Below are 18,014 nucleotides of genomic sequence, written 5' to 3' on the forward strand. Positions count from 1 at the left end.
CTAGTGAACCTACGCTGCACGCCCTCAATAGCAAGAATATCCTTCCTCAAATTTGGAGACCAAAACTGCACACAGTACTCCAGGTGCGGTCTCACCAGGGCCCGGTACAACTGTAGAAGGACCTCTTTGCTCCTATACTCAACTCCTCTTGTTACGAAGGCCAACATTCCATTGGCTTTCTTCACTGCCTGCTGTACCTGCATGCTTCCTTTCAGTGACTGATGCACTAGGACACCCAGATCTCGTTGAACATCCCCTCTTCCTAACTTGACACCATTCAGATAATAATCTGCCTTTCTATTCTTACTTCCAAAGTGAATAACCTCACATTTATCTACATTAAACTGCATCTGCCATGTATCCGCCCACTCACACAACCTGTCCAAGTCACCCTGCAGCCTTATTGCATCTTCCTCACAATTCACACTACCCCCCAGCTTAGTATCATCTGCAAATTTGCTAATGGTACTTTTAATCCCTTCATCTAAGTCATTAATGTATATCGTAAATAGCTGTGGTCCCAGCACCGAACCTTGCGGTACCCCACTGGTCACTGCCTGCCATTCCGAAAGGGACCCATTTATCCCCACTCTTTGCTTTCTGTCTGTCAACCAATTGTCTATCCATGTCAGTACCCTACCCCCAATACCATGTGCTCTAATTTTGCCCACTAATCTCCTATGTGGGACCTTGTCGAAGGCTCTCTCCCCTGTCAATTTTCCTAGTTACATCCTCAAAAACTTTCAGTAGATTTGTCAAGCATGATTTCCCCTTCGTAAATCCATGCTGACTCGGAATGATCCTGTTACTGCTATCCAAATGCTCAGCAATTTCGTCTTTTATAATTGACTCCAGCATCTTCCCCACCACTGATGTCAGACTAACTGGTCTATAATTACCCGTTTTCTCTCTCCCTCCTTTCTTAAAAAGTGGGATAACATTTGCTATCCTCCAATCCACAGGAACTGATCCTGAATATATAGAACATTGAAAAATGATCTCCAATGCTTCCACTATTTCTAGAGCCACCTCCTTAAGTACCCTGGGATGCAGACCATCAGGCCCTGGGGATTTATCAGCCTTCAGTCCCATCAGTCTACCCAAAACCATTTCCTGCCTAATGTGGATTTCCTTCAGTTCCTCCATCACCCTAGGTTCTCCGGCCCCTAGAACATTTGGGAGATTGTGTGTATCTTCCTCAGTGAAGACAGATCCAAAGTAACGGTTTAACTCGTCTGCCATTTCTTTGTTCCCCATAATAAATTCCCCTGCTTCTGTCTTCAAGGGACCCATATTTGCCTTGACTATTTTTTTCCTCTTCACGTACCTAAAAAAACTTTTGCTATCCTCAGAAATGTTCCTTTTATCATGATTGATTGAAAAGATTAGAGCCTTTCAGTTCAAGTCACCCAGTCTCCAGACATGCTGCCTGATCCGCTGAGTTACTCCAGTTTTTTTGTGTCTGCCCAGTCTTGTTACTCTTGGTGTCACCTTCCTTTGCATCGCATTCATTTGACTGGTTTGTCCTCAGGACATCACTCTGTCATTTACTTACCAGACCAACACTGAAGAAGGGTCTCGACCCGAAACGTCACCTATTCCTTTTCTCCAGATATGCTGTCTGACCCGCTGAGTTACTCCAGCTTTTTGTGTCTATATCTTCGGTGTAATATAAACCAGCCTCTGCAGTTCCTTCCTGCACACTTGCCCCTCAATGCAGGAGGGAGCGCCTCCCGACGGGTGACGTCACGGGCAGCGCGCAGCCAATGGGCGGCGGGGACGGGGGCAGGTGGTCGCGGTCGCTGGGCGGCTGCTCGGTGTCATGGTGTTGTCTTGCTCCGCTTACGGCTGCAAGAACCGGTACGACAAGGATCGCGGCACTTCTTTCCACAGGTAGGCAGGCCGGACAGCAGGCAGCGGGCCCTGGTTAGTGGATTCCGTCGAGGGAGCGAGTTGGCTGCGGACGCAGAGCCTCGGCCGGCGATCCAGAAGCCTTGCGCTGGCTGGCTGGTGGGCCAGGCCGTTCCTTGCTTGGGTTGAGGGGAGGGAGGGAGCTGAACGAGCCGGGTGGTGGAAGGTCGAGAGGTGAGGTGGGAAGAGTTGGGCGGGGAAGGAAACTCGGGAAAAGAGGTGAAGCGGGCAAGGGTTTGCAGGAGAGCGGGATGGGGTGGGTGACGGACCCAGCAATATTCAGGAAGAGTGTGTGTATGGATGGGGGTAGATACAAAATGCTGGAGTAACTCAGCGGGACAGGCAGCATCTCTGGAGAGAAGGAACGGGTATGTGTATTGATGGGGATGGGGTGCGGGGAGGGTTGGTAAATCACCCCTGAGTGGGGAGAGGATAGGCGAGGGCCTCGGGGCAGTGGAAAGGGACCTAAAATGCAGAATGAGGATGAAATGAGAAAAAAAGACCAGTGGTCTGTAATTAAAACAAAACTACTTATTGGTGGGGGGTGGGGGGAAGAATGTGATTGAACTGCAGAACTTCCATAACAGCAGATGCTGGTTTAAACCGAAGATAGACAAAAAATACTGGAGTAACTCTCTGGAGAAAAGGGATATTATCTTTTCGCCAGAGATGCTGCCTGACTGCTGTTATTTTAGCTTTGTGTGTCTATTTTCCAAAATGTTAATATCAGATTTCTGTTACGGGCAGCATTTTATGTTGATTCATAATTCTAATGTTTTTAAATAGTTTTCTTTCCTTTTCTGGTCACTGACTAGTTTCATGCTTTGCTTTGTGATGAATCTTCACAAGGGTTGTCGATGTTGATAGGCCTGTGTTATAATCTAATGTACAATGAGGAAATCCGCAAATCCGAGAATTGTAATGAGACAGCCCTAATAATGATTGCAATTTACATTTTGTCCTGTCTGACAAAATGGTACCTGAGTTAATCCTTTCAACCAGTAAGGTAAATTAAAATATTAAAGGCTCTATAAATTCCTGAACTCTGGTGACGTGCCATGTGGAAAGTAAATAGAAAATGTGCATAGTTAGAGCAATGGTAGACTCGTTGAATGAATGAATGAAAGCTACAACCGTGTGGTCTTTGGAAAGGGTGCAAAGGAGGTTTACCAGGATGATACCTGGATTTGGGGGGGATGTCTGAAGAAGTGTCTCGACCCGAAATGTCACCCATTCCTTCTCTCCAGAGATGCTGCCTCTCCCGCTGAGTTACTCCAGCATTTTGTGTCTATCTTGGATTAGGGGGGGTATTAGCTACATGGAGAAGTTGGACAGACTCTGGAATGCCGGAGTTTGGGGGAGACCGCAACCTCCGGCATTGAAGTATATAAAATTATGAGAGGCATAGATAGGATAGACAGTCAGAATCTCTTTTCTCAGGATGGAAAAATCAAATGCTGGAGGGCATAGCTTTAAGGTGAAAGGGGCAAAGTTTAAAGGAGATGTGCAGAGCAATTTTTTTACGCATGGTGGTGACTGCCGGGGGTTGTTGGTTGAAGCATTTAAAAGACTTGGATAGGCATATAGATATGCAGGGAATGGAGGGGTATGGGTTATGTGCGGGTAGATAGATGATGGTATTGGAATCGTGTTCAGCGCAGGCATTGTGAGCCGAAGGGCTCTTGTGCTGTACTCTTCGATGTTCTAATAACTGGAATAGACATAATTGCTTTGTAAATATGCATCATTTGGTCTCTTGCCTGCATTTTGATGTCATCGGGAAAGCAGGATGGACGAATGGTGTCAATCTGACAGGAAATACCCAATTTTATTGTTAAATGCCCAAGTGTAGCTTTTCTCTCTAATAGTATTTTTAAAACCCGATTTGAAGGTTTCCTCTGAAGCGACCAGAGCTCTGTAAGAAGTGGTTGGCTGCAGTAAGGAGAAGGAATTTTATACCCACCAAAAACAGCAATTTGTGCTCAGAACATTTCACTCTGGACTGTTTTAGAAAGAACTGTAACAATAAAATACTGGAAGAAAATGCCGTGCCATCCATATTCTGTTTTACCCGACCAAATCAACAACCAAAGGTAACTTTTGCGTTACTCATTTATAATGCAGTGGTATAACAGTTATACATAAGTATATTAATGTGCCTAATTCTAAATACAACCCAATCATTTCAATTGAATTGTTAAGATACTATTCTGCTATTCATTAGCATCCTTGAAGAGAGTTCATATTGATTGATTTTCAGTAATGTGTGGGTGAGGAAGAGTTCATTTTATTTTAAAGTATGTTAGTTTAATTTGGATTTACAATGAACATCTCTTTAGCATTGCAGTGTTACATTGCACTGGTAAACAAGTCGCCCTGTTCTCCAGGTAATTGGGTAACCAGCTAGAACTGGTTGTTGAAATAAGGTAACACCGGAGAATATAAATCTGTGGCCCCAATTACAGGAACATTGCTATTATTAAGCAGTGTTCTAAGTGGCAGCACCAATGTGTGGACTTGGGAAAGCAAGGGGTTCCAGTGCGGTAAGAGCAACAATTAGTGTGTAATATTCTAAGACATTAAATACAAAAATGAATTTCACTGTATCTCAGTACATGTGGCATGAAGTACCATTAAACCATTGAATGGTGCAGCGGCTGATGGAAACCATTAAGATAAGTGATGATCACATTTACATTAAGTGTCTGCTGCTTGAAAATCTTTGGATTTCCAGCTTCTGGATGAGAGAAGAGACTGCAGGATAGATGAGGAAATTAAGTTCACAGCATCATTGTGCAGGAGGCACGATGATCAAGAATATTTCTTGATTAGTACGGGTGTCAGGGGTTATGGGGAGGCAGGAGAATGGGGTTCAGAGGGAAAGATAGATCAGCCACGATTGAATGGCAGAGTAGACTTGATGGTCCGAATGGCCTAATTCTGCTCCTATCACCTATGACATTACGAGGCCTGACGAGTTGGGAGATATCCATTCTCTGGCCCCAATGAGCTGTTCTTAATGATTTGTGCTGCATATGCAACCCAATGCTAAATTGCCCCCTATTACCACTTATACTCCCTACCTTCCCTGTACCTTTATTTTAATCCATGGGTTCTCCTCTGATAAAAATCAATAGACTAGGCATGTAGTGAGGATTGTTCATGGCACGAGCAAGACTGCAATAATGGCCAGATTGTGGTCCTTATCTGTAGAATTTTTTGAATGGATTTGATTTCTCTTTGATTTGATTATAGCTCAAATAATCTGTTTACACTTTGGCTCAAGTAGTTTGCTTTTCTGGAGTTATAATTTATCTGTATCTGTCACATATTCATCTTTCAGAATATATTATAATTTAAATAACCATCCATTTCTGTGTATTTGGGCAAATCTGCAAAAGAAGCACTTCAAGCTTTCTTTTTTTTCCTAATGTTGATGACCAGGTAACATTAATTGAGGTTTGTCTTGTCATTGCAATATTTGGGGTTTATTATTGTACATCTAGCAATAAAGAATCAATGTAGATGCATTTTCTATCAATATAGAAAGAAATGTTCTGTAATTCAAGACTGTTTACAAACTAAAGGTGATTTATTTATAACTAACAATATACACCTGGTAGATATCTCAATTCTTACAATTAGACACAATGGATGGAAAGACTGCACACAGTATTTTATAAATCTTGTATTTGAGGCACATACTTTAACCCTAGGGAATTCTTACACCTGTGAGGTAAAATGAGAATTAAAGAACTAGGGAAAAACACTAAACTCTTTATTAACCTCATATTTTGCTTGAGCAGCTTACAGCCCAGCGGTATGAACATTGACTTCTCTAATTTTAGATAGTTCCTCTGTCCCTCTCTTCCCCTACCCCTTCCCATTCCCAGTTCTCCCACTGTCTTCCTGTCTCCACCTATAACCTTTCTTTGTCCCACCCCCCCTGACATCGGTCTGAAGAAGGGTCTCAACCCGAAACGTCACCCATTCCTTCTCTCCTAGATGCTGTCTGACCTGCTGAGTTACTCCAGCATTTTGTGATACCTTCCTGTTTATTAACCTGCTCTATTCAAGCCTGATTTGGTCTTTTTGTTTTAAATACATCGACACTTATTACTATTGGTTTCCTGGAACATGATATGGCCAGTATCTTAAATGTGTTGTCCCAACATCAAGAGAATCCCTGTTAATTTTGTATCTGTCACCTGTCTGGTGTCTATGAGAGAAATTAGCATTCTTTTAAATCCTAATTGCTACAATGGATAAAGATTTGTGGAATGATGGAAGCTGAATCTTTTGATAGGAAAGCATAAATTTGCTAGTTTTTGATGCCTGGGTTTGTGGTTTTCTGCATCAGTTTGGTCATCGTATTGAATAGAAGCACCACATGACCCCATTGGAGTTTTGTTAAAGGCAAATTTTGTTTTACTTAACATAATTAAATGCAGAAAATAATATTTTCTGTTTTAAATCAGCCACTCAGGCAATATGTGTGGAAAGAGAAAGTTATTAATTCAAATCTCAAATCCTTCAATTCTGAATTGATCCCAAAATCTTTGGCTTTCTATCAAATTATCTCAAATTTCATTGTTAAAAGAAATTTAACAAATAATTTTTCTTTTTGTCAGAGTGCATATTATATGATGTGCAGTATTTGCATTTTAAATCTTACTGAAATTATACGTTTGAAATGTTGGATTAGATGAATGATTGTGGGTTCTAGGGATGACCTTGTTACAGCTTGTTAACTCTATTGAAATTGTATATTCTGAACTATTCATCGCTTTTGATAGAAGTTAGAAATGGCATTACCAAGAGACCAACCTCAGGCAACAGAGGAGATTATGGAGGAATCCAAATTGAATCAAGAGCATGGACTCCTAACTGTTTTTGACCATAGCTATAGTGTTCGAGATGCGTGCTTACAAAAGAAGAAAATTCAGCAGTTGGAGGAACAAAATGAGAAACTAAAGACGAAACTGAGATTCTTACAGCAGAAATCTCGCCGCCAAGAGCAACGATTACAAAGAATGAAGAAGCTATTACAGGAACTTAATACACGAGAGATATTACCACATCAAACCTGTGTGCTATTAAATAACACTTTGTATGAAGTAATTAAAGTTTAAATGTAATTTGTTTGCCAGTATCACATTTGTTATATAATGTAGAATCATAACTGATTATCTTTTACTACCCTTGCAGGTAGGGTTTAAAATAAAAAATCCTCAAGGTTGGCTCTGAGGCAATTATTGTTTATAATGTGCAAATAAAAATAGCTTACTAAATGTATTGATGCATTATGGAGGTGGTGAATTGCAGATATCAGAACATGTAGACTAATAACAAAAATATGTAGTGTGCTACCAAAATTCTAATATGGTCTAGAAGCAATATGATGGGATTGCTGAAATATTAGAAAGATTTCACCAATCTTGGGTTACAGAGAATGACTTGTTTTCACACTGAGTGGTAGCAATAGATATAAACTTCTGTGTACAGAGCAAAAATGCACATAACAAGTTTTTTAGGCTCTTAATCAGTTCCACCTGGGGTTAAGTTTCTGATCATACTATAATATATTCCTTTATTTGTCCCACACCGGGGAAATTTATAGCAGAGGAGAACTTGCTCACAGTGCTAAAGACCTGCCTTCGATCCTGACCTTGGATGTTGTCTGAGTGGAGTTTGCACATTTTCCCTGTGGGTTTTCCCAGTTTCCTCCACATCCCCAATATGCATGAGTTTGTACGTTAATTAATTGGCCTCTGTAAATTGCCCCCAGTGTGTAGAGAATGGGTGTGACAGTGGGATAACATAGACACAATGTGAATGGGTGATCGATGGTAGGTGTGGACTTGTTGGGCTGGAGGGCCTGTTTCCATTCTGTATCTACATTTTAATTGTACTAGTTTTTAACCTTTATATTACATTTGAAATCTTTATGATAATTTATGCTGTGAAACTGGTTTATAAGTAGCCATATACTAATTTAACAACTTCACCTAATGTAATCTAGGGGAAGAAAAATAAATCCCAGTTTCAAGTTCTATAACCATATCCTCATTTTGCCATTTAGTTAAATAGATATTACAAGTTTCCATTGTTTTGTATCTTTTCAATATAATTGGTTGTTCAAAATTATAAATGCTATTTGAATAGTAGCCTAACTTTAAAGTCTTGTGATTTGCTATTGCATCCTATTGGAATTTTTTTTCCAAGGTACAGAACCAAAAATTGTCTTTGCATGCCTTAATAGCCTTATTATTTACACCCAACTTTAACAGTTCATCTTACATGAACTGCAGTTGAATTTTGCCCTTCACATTAAGTTAATTCCATTGTTTTAGTCATAGAGTGATAAAGTGTGGAAACAGGCCCTTTGGCCCAACTTGGCCCACCGAGTTCCATCTGCCTGCGTTTGGCCCATATCCCTCCAAACCTGTCCTATCTATTTGCCTGTCTAACTGTTTCTTAAACGCTAGGATAGTCCCTTCTTTAACTACCTCGTCTGGCAGCTCATTCCACACACCCACTACTCTTTGTGTAAAAAAGGTTACCCCTCAGATTCCTATTAAATCTTTTCCCCTTCACTTTAAACCTATAATCTCTGGTCCTCGATTCACCTAATCTGGGCAAGAGACTGTGCATCTACCCGAGTTATTCGTGATTTTATACACCTTTATAAGATCACACCTCATCCTCCTATGCTCCCAGGAATATAGTCCCAGCCAACACAACCTCTTCCTATAGCTCAGGCCGTCTGATCATGGCAACATCCTTATGAATCTTCTCTGTACCCTTTCCAGCTTGTGCTGAAGTTCAGTTCATTGTCACGAGTACCGAGGTACAGTGAAAGGTTTTTGTGTGTTATCCAATCAGCGGAAAGACAATACATGATTACAATCGAGCCATTTAGTCATAGTCATAAACACTTTATTTGTCCCCGAAGGGCAATTCAAATTCACCACCATGCAGCCCAACATCAAAAAAAGCAATAAAGCACCAAACACAATTCACAAGTCCAACACAAAAACATCACAGTCCTTCCAATCCTCCTCACTGTGATGGAAGGCAAAACTGTTTCATCCTTCCCTGCCTCTTCTCCTGCAGTAGGCAGTAAATTGCTATGCCAAGGCTCCCAATATCCTCTGGTCCTCTATCCAAAGATTGTCTGAGGGTCACCAATGAGGTAGATAGTAGTTCAGAACTGCTCTCTAGTTGTGGTAGGATGATTCAGTTGCCTGATAACATCTCGGAAGAAAATGCCTGAATCTGGAGGTGTGAGTCTTCACACTTCTGTACCTTTTGCCTGATGGGAGAGGGGAGAAGAGGGTGGCCAGGATGCGACTCATCCTTAATTGTGCTGCTGGCCTTGCTGAAGCAGCATGAGGTATAAATGGAGTTAATGGAAGGGAGGTTGGTTTGTGTAATGGTCTGGGCTGCATCCACAATTCGCTACAATTTCTTGGTCATGGATTGAGCTGTTCCCAAACCAAGCTGTGATTCATCCTGATAAAATGCTTTTCATGGCGCATCTGTAGTTGGTGAGAGCTGTAGAGGACATGCCTTCTAAGGAAGTGTGTATATATACAACATCTACAGCTCTGCCCTCATCAACTGTTTTGGTCACGTCTTCAAAAAACTCAATCAGATTTGTGAGACACGACCTCCCACGTACAAAATCATGCTGACTATCCCTAATCAGCCCTTGTCCATCTAAATGCCTCCCCACAGCAATTTCTCCCAACATGGCCGCTCCGCTACATCTAGCCTTACTTTTATTTGCTATTTGATCAACTAATTTGGATGTCCCAGCCAATCCACACTCTCGGTACTTAGAACTGCCACTCCTCTCCTGACTTCCGCATTAACTGTTCAAGGCTGTCCCTGGGCCAACTTTTTAAAGTTTAGGAAAGCAAAAATGTAGTTTGTATTTAAACTAAGTAATAGCACTGATTATGTCCTCTAATGTTTTAACAACATTTTGTAATACTGTAGGATGTATATCATCCATCTTTGCACAATCAGCTAAGTCACTTGAATATTTCAGCCTCGTGGTTTATTTAAATTAGAATCCCATGTATGATCCGAGCCGATGGACAGAGTTGCAGAATGTGATTTTGTGGATATTGATAAACATCCAAAAAGTACCCATATAATAAAAATAGTCTGGCTTTTTTAAAAAAAAGTTAAATAAATGTTCTTTTGTGATCTATGTTTGTAGTAAGAAAGAGGAGCTCTTGGGGTTTGTTAATTGTAAGGACAGGATACTGGGGACCTGATTTTGCATGTATTGTTATTTTGACAAACTTTATTCCCTTTCACTATGTCTTTTAATGTAATATAGATGAAAAATAGCAAGACCTAGGAATCATAAGTGAATCCTTAAATTTTGCATGAGCTGGAATGTGATTTCTCATTGTTTTGAAATAGAGGGTTGGTAAAACATTAAGCCAAATCAGGTTAGCTAGCTTTGAACTACTACAGTTTTGCAGGGGATAAATTATTTAAAATATTGGTCAAATATTTATGGTCAAATGTATGCAACTGACAATCTTTAAGCATTTACTTTATGGTAGGCTCATGTGTTCAGATCCTATGCATGTTACAACACGGTTCCGTTCCTGTAACCTGTTTGTAACCCGAACAGTTTGTTGGTTGGAAATGCGGCCACTCAGCAATAGATTTAAATAAAAAACAAGTTAACCAAGGGCAACATGTAATTTAACCAGCATATTTAATTCAGCCATTCATTTGTTGCCATTAGCAGAGTTTTCACACGGCAGAAGATGTCAGCAGCAGCCGGCAAATCTAGCCCACTGGTCTTCCAAAAGCTTGGTTTAATGTATGGCTGTGTTTAGATCAAGAGTTCGGAACCTGGGGTGGATCTGTAAATCCTAGAAGTCCTTCAAGGTAGAAAAACTTGCTGTCCTTACTAGGTCTGGTCTTTATAACTGGACTGACAGCAATGTGGTTCCACTTGCTTGTCCTGTGAAAGGACTTGGAACACTTATTTGAAGACAATTAGGAAATTACATTGAGGAAGGAAATAAATGTCATGCACTATTCATGCATGAATTTTAAAAAAATGTAATTGTAGCTAGAGATAATTAAAGTGGGGTCTTGTCAAAGGCCTCACTTTAAGTCCATTGTCTACATTGACCACACTGCCCTCAATAGTTTCGTTACCTCTTTTTTTTTAAATTGATTAGACAGAATCTCGCATAATAAAGCCATTCCAACAATCTGATTAATCTCTACCTTTCCAAGTTTAGATTTTTATCATTAATTTCCATTTGACTATAATCACATTCTATCCCTGCTGTCCTTTTTTGAATAAAGGAACCACGCTTGCATACCTCTATTTTAATACCTCATTTGTGGCCAGTGAAGATTTTAAAATTGTCAGAGCCCCAACAACTTCTTTGCAAAGCACCCTAAAATGTATCCACTTCTAATCCTGCTAGGGCATTTCATATATCTTTTATTGATATTAATTTGTTTCTGAAGTTCACAGTCCCCCTCTTTGAATTCTGTAGTTACAATGGCCTTAGGTGATTGTTTTGCTGAGCACCTTCGCTCAGCCCCCCTGGACCTACCTGATCTCCCGGTTACCAAACACTTTAATTCCCATTCCCACGCTGACCTTACTGTCCTAGGCCTCCTCCATTGCCAGAGTGAGGCTAAACGAAAATTGGAGGAACAGCATCTCAAATTTCGCATGGGCAGCTTACAACCCAGTGGAATGACTATTGATTTCTCTAACTTCAAGTAACAAGTAACCCATCCATTCCATCTCTCTCCAACCACCCCCCCCACCCACCCAAGTAGCACCAGTTCTCATCTAGCAAACGGCTAACAAAAGCCTGTTTCCTTTATCATCGTTACTATTTTGCATATCTTTCATTCATTTGTTCTTTATCTCACTGCATCACTGTCTATCTCTCGTTTTCCTTTCCCAGGGTCTCGACCCGAAACGTCACCCATTCCTTCTCTCCCAATAGTTACTCCAGCATTTTATGTCTCTGGGCTGTAAACCAGCATCTGCAGTTCCTTCCCACACACAGCGTTAGCGGGGGACGGGGGAAGGTCCCGTTGCCGTGGAGACGCCATGACGTTTCCGCGCGTAATGGGCCCGAGGATGTGCGTCATCGAGCGGCGTTACGTCACGCCACGTTCCAGTGCGGAGCTCGACGCTGACCGGCGGCGGGTTGTCGGCTTCAGATGGCGGCGCCTTTCTACCGCGACCACACGACCAGCGCCGGACACCTGGAAACGGCGCCGATGGACAAGAGCGCGGCGGCGGCGGATCGGCGGCCCCCGTCTCAGGAGCTGAACGGCGGCTCCGCGCTGACGCTGCCCTCGCCGGAGTCGGGTGCCCAGGCCGACAGGCCCGGAAGCAGGCGGGAAGCCGAGGGCCTCGTCCATCCACTGACGAAAGGTGAGAGCGGCTTCCAGCTCCCGACCGGCTGGCGCTGTCGACGCTGTTTGGAGGCCGGTGCTCAGCACTGGCACTAGGCTCGGTGTCAGTATCCGGAGCCACATGCCCGCTGCTTGCTGGTGCTTCCAACAACTGGGTGACCACTTACACTCACTCCCCTCCCTGCTTTCCATTGCTTCCTCCCCGACACATCCGTGTGCGGCTTGAAGAAGAATTTGATGCAAAGGCGAGGATGCGCACGGAAACAATCATTGAGGCTTTAAAGAAAACTGGACCTATGTGGATCGAGGCAGCAGCAGGTCACCACCGGCAACATATGATTTCAACAAAAGTCAAAAAGATCGCAGATGCTGGAAGTCTGGAATGAAAGCACATTTTGGAAATACTTCGTAGATAACTAGTGGTAACGTTTCAAGTCGAAGAGCAGTTTTTGAGGCTTTCAGGATGTCCCTTTGTATTTGTTTCCACCCGAGTGGTCGTTGCACTTGACTATCCCACGCCACCATGAGATCATTTACTGAACTTACTATTTAAAGAGTTGATGGGCAGGAGCGTAATTCCCCCGCCCCAACGTACTTTTTACTTCTAACCTCCACTTTTCTCTCAATTCAAGCGTACTTTTTTATTTAATTAAAATTAGTTTGTATTTTTAAAATATATTTATTACAATTTGCAGGTAGAAGATTCTTGCTTGGAGGCAGAGACGAGATTGAAAATCCACACCCTTATGGTAAGTCTTCACACTAATGATGCATTTAGGTACACAATACTTTAAAGTGGGAGTTCTAAGGATACGCGAGGTAAAATTTAGGTTTGCAAAATAAAAAGGCTGGTGGATGGAATACTTGTTTTTGCGGGGGAGGGGGGCTGGTAATTCGGTTGATAATGGTGATGTCATTGGCATGAACATAAAGAGAAAAGATATAAAGTATGGTGAAAGACCTCGAGTAGAGAAATTTTAGAGGTCATAAAGATATTAAACTGATATACTGTATATAAAGGTTATTGAAATATCTATATCTAAGGCAGGAGTTTAAAGTTAGACATGATGTAGCAATTAAGATTCACCAATTCAATATTGTGAGATTTAGAATGGACAGTGCCTTGATGGTCTTGAATAATAAATTAATGGGTGATATAATTAATAACTTAAAATAATTATTGGATTTCTTTGCATATGTAGAGATGTATGTTTGAATATGTGCTGTGAATCTTTATAATCCTCTATCACTGGGTGCTTAGTCAGTGGTATATTTAAGATTAAAAATGAGATTTTTGCAGTCTTGAGACATGCTTATTTCAGACAATTTGGTCTCATGATAGTGTGAAGAAAAAAAAGCAGCTTTTCTATTAATGATAGATGATTAATGTGTCAAATTGTAAGGATTTTGAAGTAGTGTAGAATGTGAGCTGAATGACTGCCATCTATGTATTGCTGCTTAAAGTGAGTAATTTGATAACTTTGGATTTTTCTGTCTTTAAAGCATTGCAGGATTTGACCAAACAGAACCAACATGTGGTCTTGGCGGGAACCCCATGCTCAACCCATACCTCCACCGCAATCTATCGTGGCAGTCTGCATTTGGCCCAGTCGAAAGCAGATGTCCCTGTCTATACTAACCTTGGTAACTACAATGCAGGCTTGCCCAACACAGGCTCTGAAAGTTATCCCACTGGCCATGTTCCCTATGCAAGCCCAGCATCAGTACAACATCATTTATCAGCCTTGGCACAGCTTATGTGCCCAAAATATCAAGAAGAGCCCCAGACAGTACCAGAAGTAGGCCCACTAAGTGAATCTCCACCACTCTCCCCATTAGAAGATGGAGGGCAGCATGTCAAAGCTGAAAAGAAGAGACAGAGAAATCGCATTGCAGCATCAAATTGTCGAAGAAGGAAATTAGAGAGAATTGCAAGACTGGAAGATAAAGTAAAGACCCTAAAATCAGAAAACTTTGAGTTAACCTCAACGGCAAGTGTACTACGTGAGCAAGTGGTGCATCTCAAACATAAAGTGATGAATCATGTCAATAATGGATGCCAGGTAGTGCTTACATCCTCTAGCTCCTTAAAGCCAGAAGAAAATGGCAGCATTTAAAATATCCTGTTTAATATAGCTTGATCAAAAAATTAGTTCTGCGGAGAAGTGCTGAATTGGATGCTCATCTTGACTTCTGCATTTCCAGTAAGCTGCTAAACATAATCTGAAGTTATTCTGCAGAAATGCTTTGAGAAGCTACTTCAAATGCTTCATTTTGAAGGAAAAAATGGAAAGAATATCTGCAGCCCAGTGTACCTCCTGTTGATGATTGTTCTAGTTATACAGGTGTAGTGAAAAGACTGTAACAGTTCACCTATTTTCTGGATAATTTTCTTTGTGTAAACTTAATTTCTTTGCTGTTTAAAAGAGAATAAGTCACCTTTGAGGAAAGCCTCTTTGCTTACCTTGGAAGGTATCTGCTGTTAAATATTTAAAGTGAAATAATTAATTTTAATTTCCTTTTTCTAAAAAGTAAAATAGAAGTAGAAAGCTTAAGTTTGGATTTGTATTTTTTTTTTAAAGAATAGTTTTGATATACAATTATATTTGTGCAGATCACAAAAGTTTAATCCCATTAAATACACTGGATCAAATGTTTTTAAGTGTGGTAAATAATTGCAATGATTTATTCCTCGCAAAGATTGTCAACTCATTTGATACTCATTTGTTATACTTTAAAGAGCTTGAAGGAATTAATTTCACATTATTTGCAATTGTTTTGGCTAAATATATTACATGAGTTTGTATTGCTTTTGTAAGTTACTGTATGTTGAACATGCTGATCATTGGTGTTAAAATGGTACTTTGCTGGAGAGGATTACTTAAGTGTGTGATGGTCAGAGTCCTACCACATTCCTTATAACATGCATCTTATTTCTAGGTGATGGATGTGGTTCAATCTCCTCGAGTTGTGGGTTCAAGCTTCAATCACAGCCTTGGTCTGTAATGTAGAAGTCCTGAAGGAATGCTTCAGTGTTTGAGGTGTTTTTGGATTGACATACTGATCCAAAACTCTTTCTGCCTTGTGCCTTGACATTTGCAAATGGACACCTTGCAAATTAGGTGGCATTTTCAGTGTCCCATACAACATTTAAAGTTGTTAATCTGGTTATTTATTTCATTTATATTTGTTAAAATATGCTGCAGTCAAATTTGCTGCTTGTTTCATTTAATTGTGGTGGAACTTTAAAAGCACCCGTGGCTGGCTAAAAAACAAATGGACATGCTGAGATTGTGAAAGGTGCTACAGAAATACATCTTCCTTATGTTCTTGACCCTGTTGTATATCATTGCATTGCATCCTTTTCTGAAACTTATTTAGTTATTTGTTCAATGGTGGTACTTGCTAATTTAATTTTAATGTTGATTAAATGTTTGAATACTACAGTATGTTTACTTGCATTTCCATTGGAATAGGCTGAAGTTCTGGAGCCATTTCAATAATTTAAGATGGAGATATTCAATCCATTCTGAAAATAGTATTCTTTTTACAAGGTAAATCTGTATCAGTTATTTACAAAAACACCATGAAGGCAGGCCACCATTGCTTATTCTGCCCAATCACTGGGTTTGGAAGGCAAAAAAGAGGCTGATATCTATTAATATTCAAGATAAAACTTTGGTAAAATAAACAGTTTGTTAAAGATTTAAGTTTATCCTTGCATTATTTTATATGTGCTCATATTCGTAATTGTGCCAAATAATAATTATAACAATAATGTACTTCTGCACTGATTGTTTGCAAAGGAATCTGTAATAAGCAATCTGCACACATACACGCAAGCATTGCCATTGCATTCTAACTGAAAGTGCCAGGATATTCCCTATACAATCTGTAAACTGGCCTGGTCCAGGAACAATGAGGCACTGTATAAGAAGGGACAGAGCCACTTTCTGAGGAGGCTCCGCTCTTTCAACGTCTGCAGTAAGATGCTGCAGATATTCTGTTAATTGGTGGTGGCCAGTGCCATCTTCTTCGCTATCGTGTGCTGGGGTAGCAGGGAGAAGGCCGCAGACGCTAACAGAATTAACAAGCTCATCAGGAAGGCTGGCTCCGTTCTGGGGTGATGTTGCATTCACTGGAGGTGGTCTTGTAGGGGAGGATGCTCCTCAAAAGGCAGAGTATCTTGGACAATACAGTTCACCCCCTCTATGACACACTTATCAACCTGTGGTGCACCTTCAGCAACAGACTGGTTCCAGCAGGATGCAGCACAGAACGCCATAGGAGATCCTTTTTCCCGGTGGCTATCAAACTGCACAACTCCCCCTCCTCCTGTTGTGGGGTAGACTGACTCCTCCCCCCCCCCCCCCCCACAAATCTGTGCACATCCCCAATCCTGGATTTTCCACTTATTACTTTTATTTCATGTATCTTGTGTTTTATGATTGTTAGCAGACCAATTTCCCTCCTGCGATAAAGTTCTATCGTATCGTAGTCATGAATTAACTTAGTTAATTAACAATGGTAATTGTCAACTATTTCTTCTTGAGCTATTTTTTAAAATCCCACCTAAACTCTTTCAATTTGAGGTCTTTGCTGTATTTATTTATTTCCAAGATCAATTTTCCCTTGTCTGATAGTTCAAAAATACAATCATTCTGGATTCATGCTGTGCTAACATTAACCTTGCCAAGTCATCAAGTGTTTTCTTATCTTCTTCCTCTGTCTACCTACACATTTCTGTCCTTGCATGGATCCTGTTATCTGTTAACAAAGGTATCAACTTGATTTACAATTACAAGCCATCAAAGCTTTATTATGGACCTTGAAGTGTTATATACAACTGCTATAAAACAAAATTTGATAGCCCCATCAATAAGATGTGGTCAAATGTTTGATCATTAAGCTTGGAAGAAGAAAGAGGTGTAAATATTTATGAAGAGCTCATGGCTTGGGTAGTTGAAGCCATGGATGGTAATGCCAGATTTATAAAAAACTAAATAAAGGATAGGCAGCATTTGGGTGCAGAACTACAGTTTGACCTGCTGTGTATTTATATTATTTTGGAGTTAAAAGTTACAACTAAAGTGAACTAGAACTTGAAGTTAAGAGATAGGCATTAGTGTTTTGAATTTGGGAAGGCTGACTTAGAAATTAGTTTAGTTGATGAGGAAATTGAAACATTTGAATACTAATGTTCAGCTTTTCCTTCATCATTCTGAATAGCTCACAGCAGTTGATGAAATTGCTTCCTAGAGTGAGTGTGGAAATAGGCACTTCGGCCCAACTTGCTCACACTGGCAAAAATGTCCCAGCTACACAAGCGCCACCTGCCTGCATTCGGTCCATAGCCCTCCAAACCTGTCTAACTTTCATAAATGTTGGGATAGTCCCTGCCTTAACAACTTCCTCCGGCACCTTGTTCCATACGCCCAACACCCTTTGTGTGAAAAGTTACCCCTCAGATTCCTAGTAAATCTTTTCCCCTTCACCTTAAACCGATGTCCTCTGGTCCTCGATTCATCTACTCTAGGCAAGAGACTGTGCGTCGACCTGATCTATTCTCTCATGATTTTATACACTGATGCGACATCAACTTTCCCCAATTGCTATAATAGTAAGAGATTCCCACCTCCATATTGAAAAGTTATCTTTCAATCTATAAGCCATTA

At 40.7% G+C, this 18,014-nt stretch overlaps 3 protein-coding genes across 4 annotated transcripts in view; 2 read left to right on the forward strand and 1 right to left on the reverse strand.

The window, feature by feature from the left end:
• polr2b (RNA polymerase II subunit B) overlaps positions 1–1,731 on the reverse strand; it is a 47,221-nt gene extending 45,490 nt beyond the window's left edge. The window contains exon 1 of the mRNA XM_078404111.1: positions 1,556–1,731. The gene's annotated coding sequence lies outside the window, so the exon portion shown is untranslated. The remainder of the gene's footprint in view (positions 1–1,555) is intronic.
• Positions 1,732–1,741: 10 nt separating this feature from the next.
• LOC144596039 (transcription factor Jun-like) lies at positions 1,742–16,025 on the forward strand. Of its 2 annotated transcripts, none has more exons than XM_078404132.1 (3): positions 1,742–1,893; positions 13,035–13,088; positions 13,843–16,025. In XM_078404132.1, the coding sequence occupies exons 1-3, from the start codon at positions 1,767–1,769 to the stop codon at positions 14,454–14,456; spliced, it is 795 nt and encodes a 264-aa protein (XP_078260258.1). In that variant the 5' UTR covers positions 1,742–1,766; the 3' UTR covers positions 14,457–16,025. The 2 variants fall into 2 exon arrangements, with proteins under 2 accessions (XP_078260258.1, XP_078260249.1); XM_078404123.1 differs by lacking the exon at positions 1,742–1,893 and adding an exon at positions 11,979–12,358.
• Positions 1,799–10,560, forward strand: LOC144596055 (THAP domain-containing protein 1-like). The gene is made up of 3 exons (XM_078404158.1): positions 1,799–1,860; positions 3,803–4,004; positions 6,708–10,560. Exons 1-3 carry the CDS (start codon positions 1,823–1,825, stop codon positions 7,041–7,043), a joined length of 576 nt encoding a protein of 191 aa, XP_078260284.1. The 5' UTR covers positions 1,799–1,822; the 3' UTR covers positions 7,044–10,560.
• Positions 16,026–18,014: the final 1,989 nt, after the last annotated feature.

This window comes from Rhinoraja longicauda, chromosome 1 (genome assembly GCF_053455715.1).
Source record: "Rhinoraja longicauda isolate Sanriku21f chromosome 1, sRhiLon1.1, whole genome shotgun sequence".
In the NCBI taxonomy this organism is placed as follows: Eukaryota; Metazoa; Chordata; class Chondrichthyes; order Rajiformes; family Arhynchobatidae; genus Rhinoraja; species Rhinoraja longicauda.

What these genes read in the sequence shown, in the direction of transcription:
- LOC144596039 (XM_078404123.1), top strand. Translation starts at nt 12,142, where the DNA reads ATGGCGGCGCCTTTCTACCGCGACCACACGACCAGCGCCGGACACCTG. An exon ending in CGTCCATCCACTGACGAAAG is followed by an intron (nt 12,359 to 13,034) that starts GTGAGAGCGGCT and finishes TACAATTTGCAG; the next exon opens with GTAGAAGATTCTTGCTTGGA. An exon ending in TGAAAATCCACACCCTTATG is followed by an intron (nt 13,089 to 13,842) that starts GTAAGTCTTCAC and finishes CTGTCTTTAAAG; the next exon opens with CATTGCAGGATTTGACCAAA.
- LOC144596055 (XM_078404158.1), top strand. Translation starts at nt 1,823, where the DNA reads ATGGTGTTGTCTTGCTCCGCTTACGGCTGCAAGAACCG. An exon ending in GCTTACGGCTGCAAGAACCG is followed by an intron (nt 1,861 to 3,802) that starts GTACGACAAGGA and finishes CCCGATTTGAAG; the next exon opens with GTTTCCTCTGAAGCGACCAG. An exon ending in GACCAAATCAACAACCAAAG is followed by an intron (nt 4,005 to 6,707) that starts GTAACTTTTGCG and finishes CGCTTTTGATAG; the next exon opens with AAGTTAGAAATGGCATTACC.